This window comes from Histoplasma capsulatum, genomic scaffold, assembly GCF_000149585.1.
Source record: "Histoplasma capsulatum NAm1 scaffold_4 genomic scaffold, whole genome shotgun sequence".
Classification (NCBI taxonomy): domain Eukaryota; kingdom Fungi; phylum Ascomycota; class Eurotiomycetes; order Onygenales; family Ajellomycetaceae; genus Histoplasma; species Histoplasma mississippiense.
Genome location: NW_001813979.1, coordinates 2,594,662 through 2,611,940, shown reverse-complemented (window position 1 = coordinate 2,611,940; position 17,279 = coordinate 2,594,662). Strand labels below are relative to the sequence as shown.

Here is a 17,279-nt window from a genome sequence, read left to right as displayed (position 1 = left end):
ATGTGGCGCGGGGCAAGCTTCCAACAGCATCAAATAACAATGGAGAAAAAAATCACCATCCTCTAAGGAGCAGCCGAATACCCAAGCCAGGACCATTGATCAATTTCTCATAAGATGCCAAGAACCCGAAGATCTCGAAATGGAAGGAGGATACGAGCACCTTGGATACTCGTTTCCAAGCTTACGGATGGCACCGGAGTGCTTCATGATATTGAAATCCACTTCGCTCATTGCCCTCTGCCCGGAAAGTGACTGAATGGTCCTCAACAATCTTTTGGTTCACAGTCCGATCCTCGGATGCTAAAAGTACCGAAGCTTTCCGACAAGACGGGTGATATCGACGGGCAGTGCATCTGGATAAGGTGAGGACCGTGAGTTAGTGCTTATGATTATTGACGTTTTGATGCTTGTTTTGGAACATCAACGTTATTTTGATGTTTCGGGTTGGGTCCGAATACGCCATGAGACATCATCGAAGAGCTCTTCCCAGGTTCCAAGTTAAATGGCAAAACTGTCCTGATAATCGTCAAGTTGCCTGGTGGTCTGCCAGGCTCGTTCGTAGTCATCGAAACATGGATCACGTTTCCCACACCTGGTCCGATGTAAGAAGAAATGATGACGAGCATTGGTTTTTTTTGCCAGTCAAACTGCAACCGGGGTTAGCAACACCGGAGCCTGCCCGGATTCTTTATTTATTCAATCGGTCGCGAGGATTCGTGGCTCGGAACATTACAAGATCTGCGATGCAAAAACTGAGTTGAACAAAGAGCTGTTTGGGACTGCGCGGAATCTTTTCGTGCAATGAAGGGGTGTCGGAACTGGATAAAGTCCGAATATTGACCCAAATACTGAATATCAGTGAAATAAATTGAATTGCTTATATTAACTCCAGTAATTACATGATAACCAGGCAGTATTTATAAGAAAGAGAATGCTTGGATATATGATGGGGGGCAGTGCTGGTATACATCGGACCAGTGATCTGATTTCCGGAATTGAGATAATAGAAGATCCTTGCTAATGTAATCATCAGAATACTAACTAGATATGATATATCACTTCTCACATACCCCCTTCAGCAGAATAACATCAATAATAAAGCTGAAAAAATTACCAGAATAGAAAATGATATAGAAAACATGATGATTAATAGAATGAAAAAGGAATAAATAAAGAAGATATATGAGAATATTGAATTTTTCTCATTCAAACTCATTGAGTTTTTATATTTTATTTTATTATTTTATTAACAAAATCAGTTATATCAACTAATTCTATCTGTTTGATGAATTCTCTTTGCTTCTGTTGTGATAATGGTTTGATCAACCCGTCCGCTGGCATGCTTGTTGTAGGCGTCCAGTGCACTGAGATATCACCGAATTGTATCCGTTCTTGCAACCAGTTGCTGTAGATATCAATGTGATGTAATTTGATTGTGATAGAAAGATCTTCTTTAGTAAGGATGTTAATTGTTTGTTGATTATTGCATTGAATTGAAATGTTATGCTCTGAATCAAATCTCAGATGATTAAAAAATTATTTCTATCAAATTAATTTTTTATCTATCTGTGATATAGTTAATAGTTCAGCTTCAGTAATGAAAGTTATTATTATTCTCTATTTCTTTAACTTTCAATCAATAAATTCTTCAAAAAATTTGAAGATGTAATCTTCTGTTGATCTTTTATCTGAATTATCTGTGAAGAAGGCATCATTAGCTGCTTCAATCACATTCATTGATAAGCTATCATTATCAGATATGCTATATTCAATTGCTAGATTTTTTGAATTTTATAAATAGGTGATAATGTGATTGATCTCTGCAGAATAATGCTCAGAAGAATTGATTATATAAATTGTGAGCTTAACAACTGCATATGCAATATCTGATCTAATCATCATCGCAGTGTAGATACAGAATCCGATTCAGTGTTGATAGTAGTAAATATTCTCTAATGATGTAATTTCTTAATAAGATATTAGTAGAATGCTAGATAGAGATATTAATGCTTTATGAGTATGAGTAAGATGATAAATATCAATCAATTTATTAATATAAATATGTTGATAGAGTTATAACTTCTTAAAGCTCTGATCTCTAATAATTTTCATATTAAAAAATCATTCAAGATTTTTCATTTGTCAGAATTCATATGTATTTTTAAGATTTTTGATTAACTGATTTTTTTTCTCTTTGTCATCAGAGTGAAATATCACAACAACATTATTAATATAAAAGAATATAATTATCCATTTATTGATGAATAAACATTTATTTTCAGAGATTGGAATGAAGTCTAACTGTTTAAGAGTATTAGATAGTTCTTTAAATTATAGAAGGGGTGATCTTCTTAGATTATATAAAATATATTGTAGATGTAGAATATAAATGTTCTTTTTGAGATTTCATATCCCCTTCAACTTCCATCAATCATTGAATAGTTCAACATAAACTAGCTTATCAAGTGAGTTGTTTATAAAGGCATTGACATCATTTAATTGCTCAGCATCAAGATTAAAAATGTTGATAATAGCAAGTAAGATATGAAAGATTCTCACAGTTAGAGTATGAGCTTTGATATCTAACTTAGATACTGATTGTAAATCATTTTAGACACAAATACAAGTTTTAAACTTGACAAAATAATTATTATCATCAAACTTGTAGATAAACACTCAACATAATGAAATCACGGAGATATCTTTCAAAGATTTATTAACAATTTCATAGATATTTCACTGAGTTATAAAGTTCTATTTCTGTTTGACAGTGTTAATCCACTCATCGCGATAGAGGTGCTTATTGATATTATTTCAATGTTGAGATAAGTCAAATAATTGAAATTGATAAATTTTGAAAGATTCTGATCTAAATAGAGATTTTGCAAAGGCAGTGTTAATCATCTGATTTGAATTATCTTTAATAATAGATACTGCATATGATGGGTTGTCTTGTGTGTTTTCTTACCCTCAATTATATTGAATTCATTGAAGTCAGAACTGATCTCATTCACTCTAAATGCTTGATTGTTAAATAATAATATTAGATGAATATCAATAAAAAAATCAGATTCAATAGCATTGTTAAAATCAGATTCAATAACAATGTTAAAATCAGATTCACATATAGAATTTAATGTAGATAAAATATCTATCATAAATTGCGTTTTCAACATTTCATTAATATTTTTGTTATCTTTATCAACATTTTCTATACGCGGTGGGATCTCATCAGAATGAAAGATATCAATATTTGAGATAGATTATTCCCTTATTAAGAAGTGCCAACTCTTGATTTTTGAATTTCAATATTCAAAAAATCAATCTCTTTAACAATTCAATTTTATAATTGTTTTTCAATGTAAAGTTCATCTGAGTTGTATTGTCTATTCTCATCAAATATAACATCTCTTATTCTTATCACTTTATTTAGAGGAGAAATTTAAATTTTAAAGATGTTTATAAAATTATATTTCATAAAATATTCAATATGAACTCTGAGATCAAGCTTCTGTGACCGATTTTGATTGAGAATCTCATTGAGAATCTTCGCGTATACTCAACATTCGTAGGCATGTAAGTGAGTATAAGAATGGTGATTGATATGAAGATATTCTTCTAATGTTTAAAGTAGTGATTTCCATTCTAGTATCTTGATAGAGGTTCTGTTCAGCAAATAAATAGCAGCAGTTGCTATTTCAGAGAACAGTGATTGAAACAATAAGAATTCTATTCTAAAAGCTCTTGCTTTAATGATTATGATAGCATTTGCTCATTCAGCAGCACTGTTCTGCTCATGAATATATTCTGAAAAATATTCAATTTCTAGACCCAGTTCAATTATTCAGTGTGCCCCGGTGGCCGAATGAGTAATGCGGCCACCAGGTAGCGCCTTAGCGTGAGGACTCAAGGCGCGTGGGTTTGAAACTCACAAGGGAACAACATTACATTCAGAGCCAACTTCTCAGCGTTTAAAATAAAGAGATGTGAACTTATTAAATAAGTATTTTTAGATGAATCTACTATCTGATTTAATTTATTGTTTCTGAGTTGAAAATTTGTATTGTGGGTATCAAATTCTATCTTTCATTAATTTTCCTATATTTCTGTTATATTTTTAACATCATTCATCACTAAGCATTCCTTCTGTATAACCAACTCTTGCCTGTATTTAATATTACACAAGGACTCGTCATAAGCACTGCTTGCATACGAGTATAACGAAAGAATAATAATAATAATAATAGAATGATTAATAGAATAATTGATAAATTTTTTATATTTCTTTAGAAAAATCATTTTTTTAAGTGTCTGTTCTATCATCTCAATATTGAAAGCAGTTATTTTGATTAATACTGCATTTATCTTTTTCTTGATATCTTCATTTTTGAGTGTTTTATTCATTTTTTTACATTGTTGCTCATTCTTCTTCCATTTTTCTAATCTCTGATTTGAATTGGGATAATAATATTTGATTTAAAAATGTTTAAAATCACAAACACAGATTCTGAATCTTAATTATTTTGCTTATCTGTCATTAAAAATAACAAGATTGAACAGAAGCAATTTTGATTTACTGTATTTTTTTTTTATAATATTCAGAATAAAAATCATTAATCACATCTGTGAAGAAAAAATTCTTCTTATCTTCTATCTCAACTTCTCTCTTTCAGATAGCAGTGTACAAATTATTGATAGATATGTTGATAAGAAAGAAGTTTTTTCATATATTGAAGTTGTCATTTATATCAAAGTGCTTGATTTCTATTTTAATCAGAGTTCAAATATTTAATCATTAATTTAAATTTTGTTTAGATATTTTCTGTAAGTTTTAATATTTTTTTCATATTTTATACTGATGATTTGCTGTTATAGATGATAATCTCTTCTTAAAAGCAATAAAGCAATTAGAAGATTCTTCATATCAATGTGATTATTTTCATTAATTGCTATTTCTAACTTATTAAATATCATTATTCTGAAAATCTCTTGTCTGATCTTGTTAACGTCTACAAGTTTTTTTTTATAGATATTTTTATTATTGTTGTATCTACTGTTTTTCATTTTCCATTTAACCTTTGCTTCTATGATGTACTCAATAGAGAACTTTAAGAAAACAGGTTCAGATATTTTACTCATTCTATTGAGACTTTCCTCATTAATAAGATTCAGTACTTGAAGCTCAGTGGCAAGACTTAGTATCATATTGTATTATAGATTTCACTTTCTAGAAAAATTCAAAAAAAGTAAGGCTTTTGATAAGAAATTTTCTGCTGATATTTTGATTATTGTATATAGATATAAAATCAGTATAGAATTAAATCGATGATCAATATAGAATTGAATGAATATAATTGATATAAAATCATACAGATATAAACTGATATTTCACTGCTATCTTTCATTGATATGTAGGTTGATGAGGATCAGATAGATGTAGATATATTGCCATAATCATCATCAATAAGAAGGTCGGTGAGATTGGATCAATAGATATAATCAGATAGATATAATCAAATAGATATCTTTGCCAATAAGGAGGTCGGTATAGATAGATATCAATATAGTTAAATAGATAGCGATAGATAGCTAACCCAGGCTCATAACTGTTGGAACTGGATAAAGTCCAAATATTGACCCAAATACTGAATATCAATGAAATAAATTGAATTGTTTATATTAACTCTAGTAATTACATGATAACCAGGCAGTATTTATAAGAAAGAGAATGCTTGGATATATGATGGGGGGCAGTGCTGGTATACATCGGACCAGTGATCTGATTTCCGGAATTGAGATAATAGAAAATCCTTGCTAATGTAATCATCAGAATACTAGATAGTTATGATATATCACTTCTCACAAGGGGTGACTTAGGGGAAATCTTCTTCATCGTTATCATGCAGATATATCTTGATGAGTAACACTTTTTTTGGAAAGAGGGCCTATTTTAAACATGTACGCTGCGTAGAAATTCTTATGTCCACGATGTTTCCTCCATTCTGTCGAATCTCTTTGGTGAAACTATCAAAACGCTCTCGTAACAAAATGAAACGGCTGTTTACGTTGGCTTGGCAACATCATATAGTCCGTTAATCCTTGTTGACCTGGCCTATGGATGATGCGCTGATAGTCAGTGCTTTTAAAAAGGGGCAATGCAGGCCCATGTAACATCATGTGAATATAGCAGCAAAAAGAGGAGAGCCTCCCCGAAGCCGAAATAATGGTCACCGATTTGCGGTTTCCATAAACATGGAGGAGGCACGTTACGTATACACCGCGTATGTTGCGGATTCATGACGAGCATACCGGAAAATATCATTTAGTTTATTAGGCGAAAACTGCATTGATCAGAGGTATGCAGCTGCACACTGAGCCAAACGTGCACCTCAGCCTTCTTCCACGCAGCAGCGTTCCAAGCTTGAATGTATGTACTATTGTTGAGCGGCGGAGGCATTGCATGGCCCGGATGGCAAAAAGCATCCATACCCCTGCAAATCCAACATTCTCTATGACGATTGATAACGCGATCATCTCAATCTAGCCATCAATTTTTCAACTTAGAATTTCGATCTACCCGATCAGACTGATGTTTTCCTGGAGCATCAACGCTTGCGCCGAGCGAAAGTAGTGGATGGCCTTGCTGGCCATCCAACGCTAAGGGTTATGGCTGGCTGAAACGTTTGAAAATCGCATGGAAAACTCCGGGCTGCAGGCAACGCCTTTCCCCATCTTTTCTTTTTTCTTTTTCTTTTTCTTTTTTTTTTTTGTGTGTGTGTTTCTTTTTTCCTCCGAGTGGGAGTCGTTAGGACACTCGCCACACATCACTTGAGCAAAATTTGATAGCAAATCGCAGGGGTTGCTGGCATATTTCGAGTCGCTATCTCCTCCACTGGGACAAAGTTTTGCAGGGAGGGCATTTTCCTAATCGAGTTGCGGCGAATTGTATTCTTCAAAAAGTATCCTCGAGACCAAGACGATCCAGAACTACAACAATACAGTTGTCCAGTTTCAAGCTATGAAAATGGCGTGCTCCAAGCTTGGCATCATTCTATCAATACAACACAGTTTAGCCGCCCTGGCAGTGACCAACACCGTACCCTGAAGAAAAATCTCAAGAAAGTTGAGCTAGTATGGGTTGGAATGGTATCGTGGTGAAGATTGACAACTTCGAAGGATGCTGAGTAGAGAGCTCTCTCTCCCAAGTCCTTGGAACACGGGGCCCCACAATCATTGGCTCCAGCTTTCTCATGGATTGTAATGTGCCATTTGAAATCTCCACACCTCGTATATCTCGGCATCATCATCCATGATTGGCTGTGTCCGGAAGCTCCGATCTCGACGCTAACTGGTGTTGTCACCTTGCTGGCGCCCTTTGTTCTCCAGTCTGAGAATAAAACCTTGTAACGTTCAAGCGGCGCATGGACCGGGGAGGCCAGGGAGATCTTCCTTCGCTTTGCTCGATTTCGCAACTCCCCTTACGGTGCCCTGAGGCTCGTACCCACCGCCGGATCCATGCGCTTGAGCCACAATAAGATCAGCAGCAAAAGGGAAATAGAAAAAGCAATTGCCATCCTGACTTTCAAGTTTGCAAGCTGTTGGCAGCAACGGTTTTGCTTGTATTAACCGCTGGCGATTCGTTTGGAACCATCGTTTTGACCCGCTCGGACTTTATTTCTTCTTTGGTAATTTTTTGAGTGGAATTCAATAAATATTCTTTTGCTTCCTGTCGAGTACCTCGAAGCTTGCTCGCTGGGTGCCCGCTCTTTCTCCTGTGATCCTCGAGCCAAAACACAGATGGCAGCCTCGTGGGTTTTCTTAAACCGGACTCTAGGCTCTACAACAGAGCTATTGCGCAGCATAACTAGGGCTAGTATTTAGAATAATCAAACCTCGTATGACGACCGTAATGGAGAGTTTGGATATGAAGAAAATTACACCCTTGCTTCTTGAAGACTGAGTTTTATTCGGGTATGAGCTGGACTCAAAAAAAGAAAAAAAAAACCAACTTCCTTTCTCTTTTATCTCAGCATCATTTATTCCACCATTGAACGTTTCGGAACTCAACGAGAATCATTGACGTAGTTGACGTAAATAGCCCGGCTTTGGTTATGTGTCTGAAAATATGTACTGTACCTTGTTGACACCAGCCACCAACCTCACTAACCCAACAAACAACTTGCGAGTTGCAACTTTACTCGCAGCAGCCAAAGCAGGGTAGTTAGTTGCTCTCCCCCTTGCCAACAGTTCTATCAACCGGCTCCGAGAGTTTGGCGGCGATGCAAGAACACCATCACCACAAGCCGATCAGAGAGAGTTGAAGTCAAAGAACCATGCCATTCTCAAAAATGTGTGACGGGGGGAGGTTGATAAAAATGTAATGTTGGGTGTTTCCGAATCATCGAGCCCCGCATGCCTGAATTGAACATGAGTTACGTGAGTAAATCTTCGGTTTGCCCTTTGGGGCCATGGCTTTATCCCCATTTTGTTTCCGTCCTTGGAGTGACAGGGATACTCTGCCCATTATTCCCAGCTAGTTCGCTGTTGTCAGCATTATCCTGCAGCAAGAGGAAAAGACGACACCGAGCGAGAAAAGAAGAAAAAAAAAAACAGTCCGTTGGCTGCACCCTGTCACTGGAAAAAAAAAACGGGGTCAGCAGGACGGACGTACTAACATCGAGGAGGAGGAGGAGTACACAGTAACTTACCAGACCCCCCCATGGGGCTGCGGGGCGTTCGTTTCTTTCATAATTTTTCATTATTCACTCTTATTTTCGAAGAATTTCTTTTTCGCTTCGTCTGCTGGCTCGGCGCAGTGGAATCTTAACCCACGGCCCTAGCCGCTCGTCACAATGGTCCGCCTCATCCGTATTTCGTGCACAACATCCATTTGCTAGCCTACCCTTGTTGCGAATCATCACCGCATCCCTGTTTTACAATGGCAAAACACGAGTCCCCACGATCTGGAAAGGCGTGCCACCACAAGAAGTGACAGCGAACCGGCAAGTGTGTGTGCTTGCCTAACTCCAGAAGCTAACTGAATTTGTTCGTTCCAAGCCGCTCTCAGCTTGGTGGTTCAGTGAACTCTTTGGTTCCTGTTCTCGTCTCTTTTCTTTTTCCAACCTATTAGTTTATGATTTTTGCTTTTTCACCTTTCTGGGCCTCCGTAACTCTCGCTCCCGTGGCTCGGCTCAGTTGGGTGGGACCCTCTTTTGTCTTGACTTTGCCCCCTTCCTCGTCTCTGAGTTGGATTGGATCCCCAAAGCGGACGTAGAAGCGTGTACTACAAGTATGCACTCCGGTTTTTGGTCTCCCGTGTGTCGGCGCATGTAGACAAGTACATGGTGCGGTACAGTGGTCCGGGCATGTATGTATGTTATGTATGGCATTTGCTCAGCTGTTATCTCTCCAACTTCCCAGGAGTACATCTGTACATGAATGATACATGATACATGCAGGACATAGGCCTTGCTTTGCCTTGTCTTCCCAACCTATCTTCTTTTGCATTTCCTAAAAAGGGTCCCTTGTTTGATTCTTGTATCAGAAAAGCAGAAGAAACCTCCAATTTGCATGCTTCAAAACGCACCTTGAAGCCTTCCTTTACACGATTCAGTTTTTTTTGCCTCGTGTCTCAAAAGAGTCAAGTCTGACGATCTCAGATCTGGTTGTGGAGTCCGTCATCAAAAGAAGGTAAGAAACTTTGATACCTTAGCCCGGGCCCTAACTCGGGATTAATTTCTTGCACTTGTATCGTCTTGTTATGTCCAGCGGAGTATATGAATCCGACCATGCCCACCGCCCACCCGTGACCCATCTCCTTCCCTCTCTCCGCCGTGTACTCGCTCCTGTCTTAGCCATGCCCATATAACATCCTCTCATTATTACTACCCCCTTGGCTGTCTACCTATCAAATATTTCTTCACGAGATCGGATTGGTATACTGGGTGGTGCACTAATTCATCTCTGCTTAGGAGTATGCTTGCTAATGCTTGTTTATTCACCGTTCTAATTGTTTGCACCTTCTTCACCCTTTCGTCTGAGACGACGTGAAGCTTCGCCATTATTGGCAGAGCTCTTTAAAACAACTGTTTTATAATACCTGAGCAAACATATTCTTTGTCCAATCCCTTGGAACAATGGCTCCGGCTCAACGACGAGGGCCTTGGGTTCCTGAGAAGGATCAGACTCTACTGCAGCTGGTACGCAGTCGAGGGTCCGAATAACTGGGTTCGCATCTCACAACACATGCAGTATCGATCGCCCAAGCAATGCAGAGAAAGATTTCACCAGAATCTGAAACCAACACTGAACCATGAGCCTATTTCTGCTGAGGAAGGACTGATGATAGAGAGGATGGTGCACGAGATGGGAAAAAGATGGGCGGAGATTGCACGGAGATTGGGGAACCGAAGCGATAACGCCGTCAAGAACTGGTGGAATGGGTCGATGAACCGGAAACGGAGGGGATTGGCGATTCAGGCCAGAGAGAGGCTTTCGCCATCCTCTCGCACATTGAATGGTCGAGTCGAACCTCCTTATCATCCCATACATCCAATGTCGATGTCCGGCCCGTGTGATCGAAGCCATTATCAAGAGGCCAACTTTGGGGCTCAAAAACCGTCCTGGGTTTCTTCTCCTCAACGTGGACAGCAGCAACTCTCTGTCAGATTACAGTATCCTCATGCCGACCCGAGAGAACGAAGGGGACCACACTCGCCGACAGAGTACGGATATGGATCTCAGCTGGAATGGTCGAGGCCAGAGGTTGACCATCGATCTCCAACTAGAAGCCAACGCCATCTCAGCCCGATAGTTACCTATATGCCTCCTATGCATACGGAATCGGGCGCTATGTTTTCTCCTTCTACGACCTCGGAGAGGTCACACTCGACCTCAGCCGGACCTCCCTCGATGGTTTCCGACCACAATTCGATCTGCTCTGCATCGCCTAGAACCGCTACATCCCCTTCGCTAAACCCAATCCCAGTTGAAATTCTCCCAGGGCAAGACCTGCGGCGTAGAGGCAGTGCTCCAACCCTCCAATCGCCTTCTAGCTCGGCAGGCCTTGACGAAAGTTACTACGATTCGAAAAATATTGAATGTTTTCCGGAACCTGCCGTTCTCCGCCAATGGGGTCCAGATATCTCCACTGTGCATTCGCATTCTCATGAACCTCATCGACACCAGCATTGGAAGCACGAACATTCCAATTCAGCCCCTCATAACCAGTTTACTCCGGCCCTGGGGTCGCGAACTCAAGCTCCATCACCACCACCTCGTGACTCAAGAATGGGACTTCAGACATTGCTAAATTAAGAAAAAAAAAACCTGATTCGATTTACAATTTCCTTTATCTACTTTTTTTCAGCGAATCTTCGGGTGCCTGCGGAGTAGTTTTTACCACTCTGCGGCTTTCCTTTGTTACGGGGAATTTCCTTCTGGGCTCCACTAACGGGCATACGGTGATTTTGTCTTCCTTTGTTCTTTTCTTTTATCATTGCTCTTTTCCTACTACGATGGGATCTTATTTTTTTGCCCCCCAAACAGTGAGTCTGCATCATCTATCTACATCATGATTGTTCTTGCCATTGTCATTAGCTCTGTTGTCCTTTTAATTTTGGGTTAGGTTTTATCTACCAGGGAGTCATTTTCTGATTATTCGTATTTGTTCTTTGTTTGGGCTTTGGAGATATGCGGCTTCTAGAAAGCCCCCCCGAAAGCGCCTTTTCCTATCGACCTATTCTGCACATACATTTCTGCCTGTTGCAGTATATATATTTTGTTCTGATTTGTATTTTTTGGTGGGCATTTCATTATGATTCATGGGATTGCGACGGACCGGGTAAAAAAATGTTTTTCAAGGGCTGGCGCCATTTGTTTTTTTTTTTGCCATTTCTACATTTTTAACTCATATTTCCTTTCCAGTCCCGGTTGGGTTTTAATCTATCTACCATCATTTTTTTGGCATTCCATGCATGTTGTTTGTTACTGTCATTGCCATTATTAATTTGTACCAGTACGCGACCCAATTGTACATAATATAACCTTTAATCAATTGTCTGATTCGGTAGCTGATTCCTCAGACTTCCGATTTACCCTTTAAGTTGTTACTTCATTTAGTTAGCTCGTTTCTCCCAAAGTTACCTTTGTTTGCATTGGTGCCCGCAGCCGCCACGAAACGCCCCCTAGCTATTCTTACTTTACCCTCAAAAGTGCCGGGATTAAACGGTAATTGAATCTTTGGAATCAACTACAAGTGCCTTGGAACCATCTCTTTGGTACGCAGGCGGCATTCAAAAAACGGCATCGGGACGAAGCAAAAAAAAAACGGCAAAGCTCGCGAGAGCTAACTTACAATAGATCGCCACCTTCCCTCCGTTCTCGGTTTCTGCTCCATTAACCTTCGACCTACCAACATCTCTTTGTTTCCTCCCCGTTCCTCGTTTCGCCGTTTTCTGCCACTCCAAACCGAATAGTGGCTCTCGGTTTGCTGATCTAGCATATTCAAGGAGCGTGGCTCCAAGCCCCACCTTGGCGAATTTAAATACCCGTTATTGGAGACAAAAGCAGTGCTCCAACTCCAGTTTCGCCTACCACTCTCAGTTTTGTGGTTTGAAATCCTAGTAGCCGTACCGAGTTCTTGCCCTCTTGCTAAATTCCAAAGGTCTAAGGGCCAACCTGTGCTACGTGTATGTGTATATTTCGTCTACCTGCTTAGCAAGGTCGCAAGAGAGATTAAGATAATCCACACTATTTCGTCGCTTTTCCTCCCCCAGTTTAATAAACACCATTTTACTTTCCAACGAAGTTAGCCTTTTCCTGTAACATAAGATATATGGAGGGGGAGTATGGAGAACTCTGGGCAAAAGATTCTATGCAGTGCGCCAAGTCAGCATATATTATTAGGCTCTTTATTAATTATTCTAAACCAAATCTTATTTTGTGATGCTGAGTAATTCAAGTAGGAAATGGAAACCAGCTGTTGTTTTTGGCATAGGTTTGGCGGCTAATGATGTACCTGGATCCATTACCTCCTCAGAATGCCCATTTGGGTTTCTTGCTTTAGGGCCCGTGTTTGTATGATACATACATATATATGAACAAGCTTTTAGTAACCATGTATCTATAGCAGAAGGTTGGGATTCAGCTTCCTTTTTTGGAATACTGTGTATGGGATAAAAGCGCAATGTCTCCTGTCGGGGATGGGTTTGTTGACTACAACATGGGCCTGTACGTCCTACCAGCCATCTATTGTCTTTACAGCTACTATCAACGGCGAGGGGCTGAGGCTGGGCCTATCACAGAGGCTCGTTATCTCTTAATCTCTTATCTCTATTAGGATTATCAAGTAGCTGAACGTGGCTCGGCAATCCCCGGAGTTGGTGTGGCGGTTTTAATTCGTGCACCGGTCCACAAAAGCGTGGGATGTACTGATCCGATTTTTCGGGCTTTTAAGCAGGTGGTAGGTATGATCAATAGGTAGCTAACTATATCGCAATTCCATAAGTGGTTTGGGAGTTGCTTAAATAACGAAAATATAGTGAGCAAGGTACCAGGGTTGTTCGAGTGTATACTATCAAAGCCATAACGAGATAGGGGATATGATTTTTGGATGATCGGTTTCTCCTTGCTGAATAAACATGGAACGGGAGGGACAGGCAAGTCATGGAATACATAAGTACTAAGGACTTGTACTTCATGGATGCTGCAAAAATACGTACTCAAACTCGTGCAAGGTAGTCCATGCTAGAGCTGTTACACATTGCTTGCACCTGCTTCTAGTTGTAGTGGGGCTGGTAGATGTCACAGCGCATATAATGGCCCATTCTCCCTCTGGAACCATAGTGCAGGAGCCAAGGTATGGCGGTTAAGTCCGTCGTGAGATCCATCTCCTCGCTTTGACCAACATAGTCGACAAGAAGATCATGGGAAATAGAGGGGGGGGGGGGGGGGAACGGTCGTGTAATAAATAGAAGTGATGCTAGCAACCGTATCAAATTACTTCTAGGTAGTAAGTATGAATGAGGTAGGGCAGGCGGGATCTTTACTACCAACGCGGAATAAACGACATGGGCAGCGGCAGGTAGGTCAAAGCAAATTAACGAACCCACGTTTTTCAAAGCAGTCACCTTGCCAAGGGCATTTATTGTCTGTCTGAACAGCGAAGAGAGACACATATATCGTCCGTTTTTCCCAATCTACTTGTAAAATGTATTTTTGGTTTGATAGAGGCCATCTCGAATAGAGTTCACGATATGGCCAACTTTTTGGGTGGGGCATTGATTTGCGATTTTTTATTGGTTTAGAACATCAGAAGGAAGATTAAGGTGTTGGACTAGCGCAACTTAATTTGGACGTTCGTTCGTTGGATGCACAACACCTATAAGAAGCGGCTGTATATCTTTGTTGGGCATTTGCATGGCTTGCTGGGGATGCAAAAACATCCTATCGAAATACCCCTTTGGGACGGCGTCCCTTCCTTGTGGAACTCTCCAACGTTTCTGTTTCATTAGGATAAGAACGTAACAATGCCACGCCTGATCATGCCTCCACACTACATATCAATGTCATGATGTGCTACTTGCACGGCCTTTATCACGCCAGCTGTTTGTTACCAATAGCACATGATGTAGGTTTCTCCCCACACCTTGCCGTTCCAAGTCTCGATTAGGCAGTTCGACATCGCGTTTCTGTCCTCCATTCAAACGTTTCGGCGAATGGTACTAGTATTCTAGGGCCAGCAGTTGAGACTTCTTTCAAGGACAAAATTATACGTGCACAACAACGAATATACGGTTTTCACATTCAATTTTGGACCGGTGAGGGGTCAATGGAAGCAAAGACCGAACAAGTGGCTAGCAGCAAAGAACAAACGCCATGGCCCATCCATGAATTCTAAAGGTTTTATTCTCATTGGTGCAATTTACCCCGCGAGGTAATAGCCAAAACATTAGCCTTGAGGGAACAAAGAAACCTTCGACGGATGGTGGCTCAAGAACCCTGGTGCTGGGGCCAACGGCCCTGTCAGGCATGGGGAATCTGCGCCTCGTGATCTTGGCTCAATTGAACTACTCCGACACTCAAAAGTTTGGATTATTGTTCCAGATATTTGACTCATGCACACTCTGCAGAGGGGATCGCACGTTGGCAATACCCTAATGGATGTCCCGGACATCTAGGCCCAATCAGGATATCTGCTGCTGTGCCTTGCATATCCTCATGGGCGAGGGTTATTGGTTGGAAATTCCACCAGTAAGCCCAATCCTTTTCTAGTGTTTGTTTGCTACATGAGCCATTTCTAGAGGACCGGGAGCAATTAAAAAAGGCAAGCCCAATTCAGCTATTCGTCAAATTATTTCCTCACTGCTCCATCTGCCAGGTTGTCAATCAGCATATCGGTTAACAATAGCTGCACATATCCGTGCGCATGGCGAGCAAAACACAGCGGAGGAACTGCCTGGCGGTTATTTTCGATTTCATTACGCGATGACCGAAACGCTATTTTGAGGACAGAACAATAGGAAGCGTTCTCCGAACACCGATCGCAAACCCACCTTGACAATACTCCGTAATAATGCCCAACATCTACCATTGCCCACTCTAACCTCATATTTTGAGCAAGCCAAGATCTTTTCGGATCTTCCCCAAGCTGATCAATGATGATCCAGCGGTTGGGGTTTCTCTAATTAACCTGGTATTCGGACCCGTTTTCCGCTCCCATTGTCATGGAGCTGGATACCACGAATTTTTCGGCGTGGCTAAACGCTATCCCTATTTGGTATTCAATGAGCGATAGAGAGGAAATGAAGGTGAAGTTAATCCTAACTTTCCTTTCCGGTACTATTGCCGAAAATATTGATATTACGCCCTGCCCGGTCACGAATCATCATAAATTACCAAGCCATACAGGAAAACAACCTGTGGTATATTCAAATAAGAAGGCTCCCGCAAACTAATTCTCATAGCAAAAGCTGTACTTTGCCTCCCGGGCCCTGGCATCCTTAGTATCCCTCCCATGAAAAGGGTCCAGACACATAGCCACTCTCAGAGTTTCCACCTGCTTTTGTTTGTGGCGAAATTTTTTTACGTAAAAATCAAGACTGGTATATTCACATACAAGCTTTATTGCCAAATTTCAAATCATGTTTTCAAAAATGAAAACTTTTTGTTCAAGTCCCTGAACCCTTTTCGATCCTCTTTACTTCTTGCACGAACAAGTACTTGTACTGTTCACACATGTACCTTTAGTACATATTTTTTAACCACTTCACTTAACCACTCTACCCTGTTTTACAGCGTTGAAGGAATAAGAGTCTTACTTTTTGAAACATGAACTTTCTTTTGAGGTACTGCATGTGTCTTCCTGTATCTTACCTAAATCCTCGGGAACCCGTACATATAATTACCAGCTGCCGAAGGACATGAGTTTCTCAGAGCACTGAGGGTTTTCCAACGGAACTCACACAAAGCTAGCGATCTAACATACCACACCCGGGCAGGACAAGCGTTGAGCTCTGGATGGACAATAGATCATCCACAAGAAGCGTGGTACATCAGCATCAGGGATTTCCGTCAAGATCGTATTGCCAAAAGGCCAGAACAGGCGATGATTTTGCTAGGTTTTGGCAGCCTCGCGGGAAATTTTCGAGCCCTTACGTCAGACAACGTTTCAATCCATGTTCAACAAAAATCACCCCGAAGAAATGACTTCCCGCGAATTCTCCGGATGGTCCAAATTAAATTTGGGGGCCCCATCATGAAGCCAGGATGAAATGAGACCTGCACAACTCCAACTAGGTCCAGACTTATTTGTAGTTGGACCTGGGGGGTTGCGAAGTTCCAACACGCATGCGGGTAAGGAGTAATCCAAAAAGAAACGTGTTTGACATCAATTATCTGCGACTCACTCTCCTTTGAAGATTGAGTTTCCTGCAAAGAAGAGTTTTGGAGCGATCTTCCATTTATGAGCATTTTGTACGGTCCCCGGTACCATGCCAGCAACCGAATCTGGGATAGTCTCCATCTAATTCGGACACAAAAAATGGGTTCTATACAGGATATCATTACACGAATCCTTGGTCTTTCTCCACACCCAAACAGGGATGAAAATACTAATACCTGAACGCACATCGCCCTTATGTCAGGAAAAGGGGTGATGGCTGGGGAAAATGAATTTTTAACTGGAGATTAGCAATGGAATGGGTGGGAGAAAGAAAACAAACAAAAGGATGGAAATTCTTGGGTGGTGTAAGTACCTTCCACTCGTCCACAATTATGGA

General features: G+C 40.5%; 1 protein-coding gene across 1 annotated transcript; it reads left to right on the top strand.

Moving 5' to 3' along the window:
* Positions 1 to 10,136: 10,136 nt before the first annotated feature.
* Positions 10,137 to 11,316, top strand: HCAG_04785 (conserved hypothetical protein; the record flags this gene model as incomplete). The annotated part of the gene is made up of 2 exons (XM_001540895.1): positions 10,137 to 10,199; positions 10,252 to 11,316. 2 exons carry the CDS (start codon positions 10,137 to 10,139, stop codon positions 11,314 to 11,316), a joined length of 1,128 nt encoding a protein of 375 aa, XP_001540945.1.
* Between the last annotated feature and the right edge of the window lie 5,963 nt (positions 11,317 to 17,279).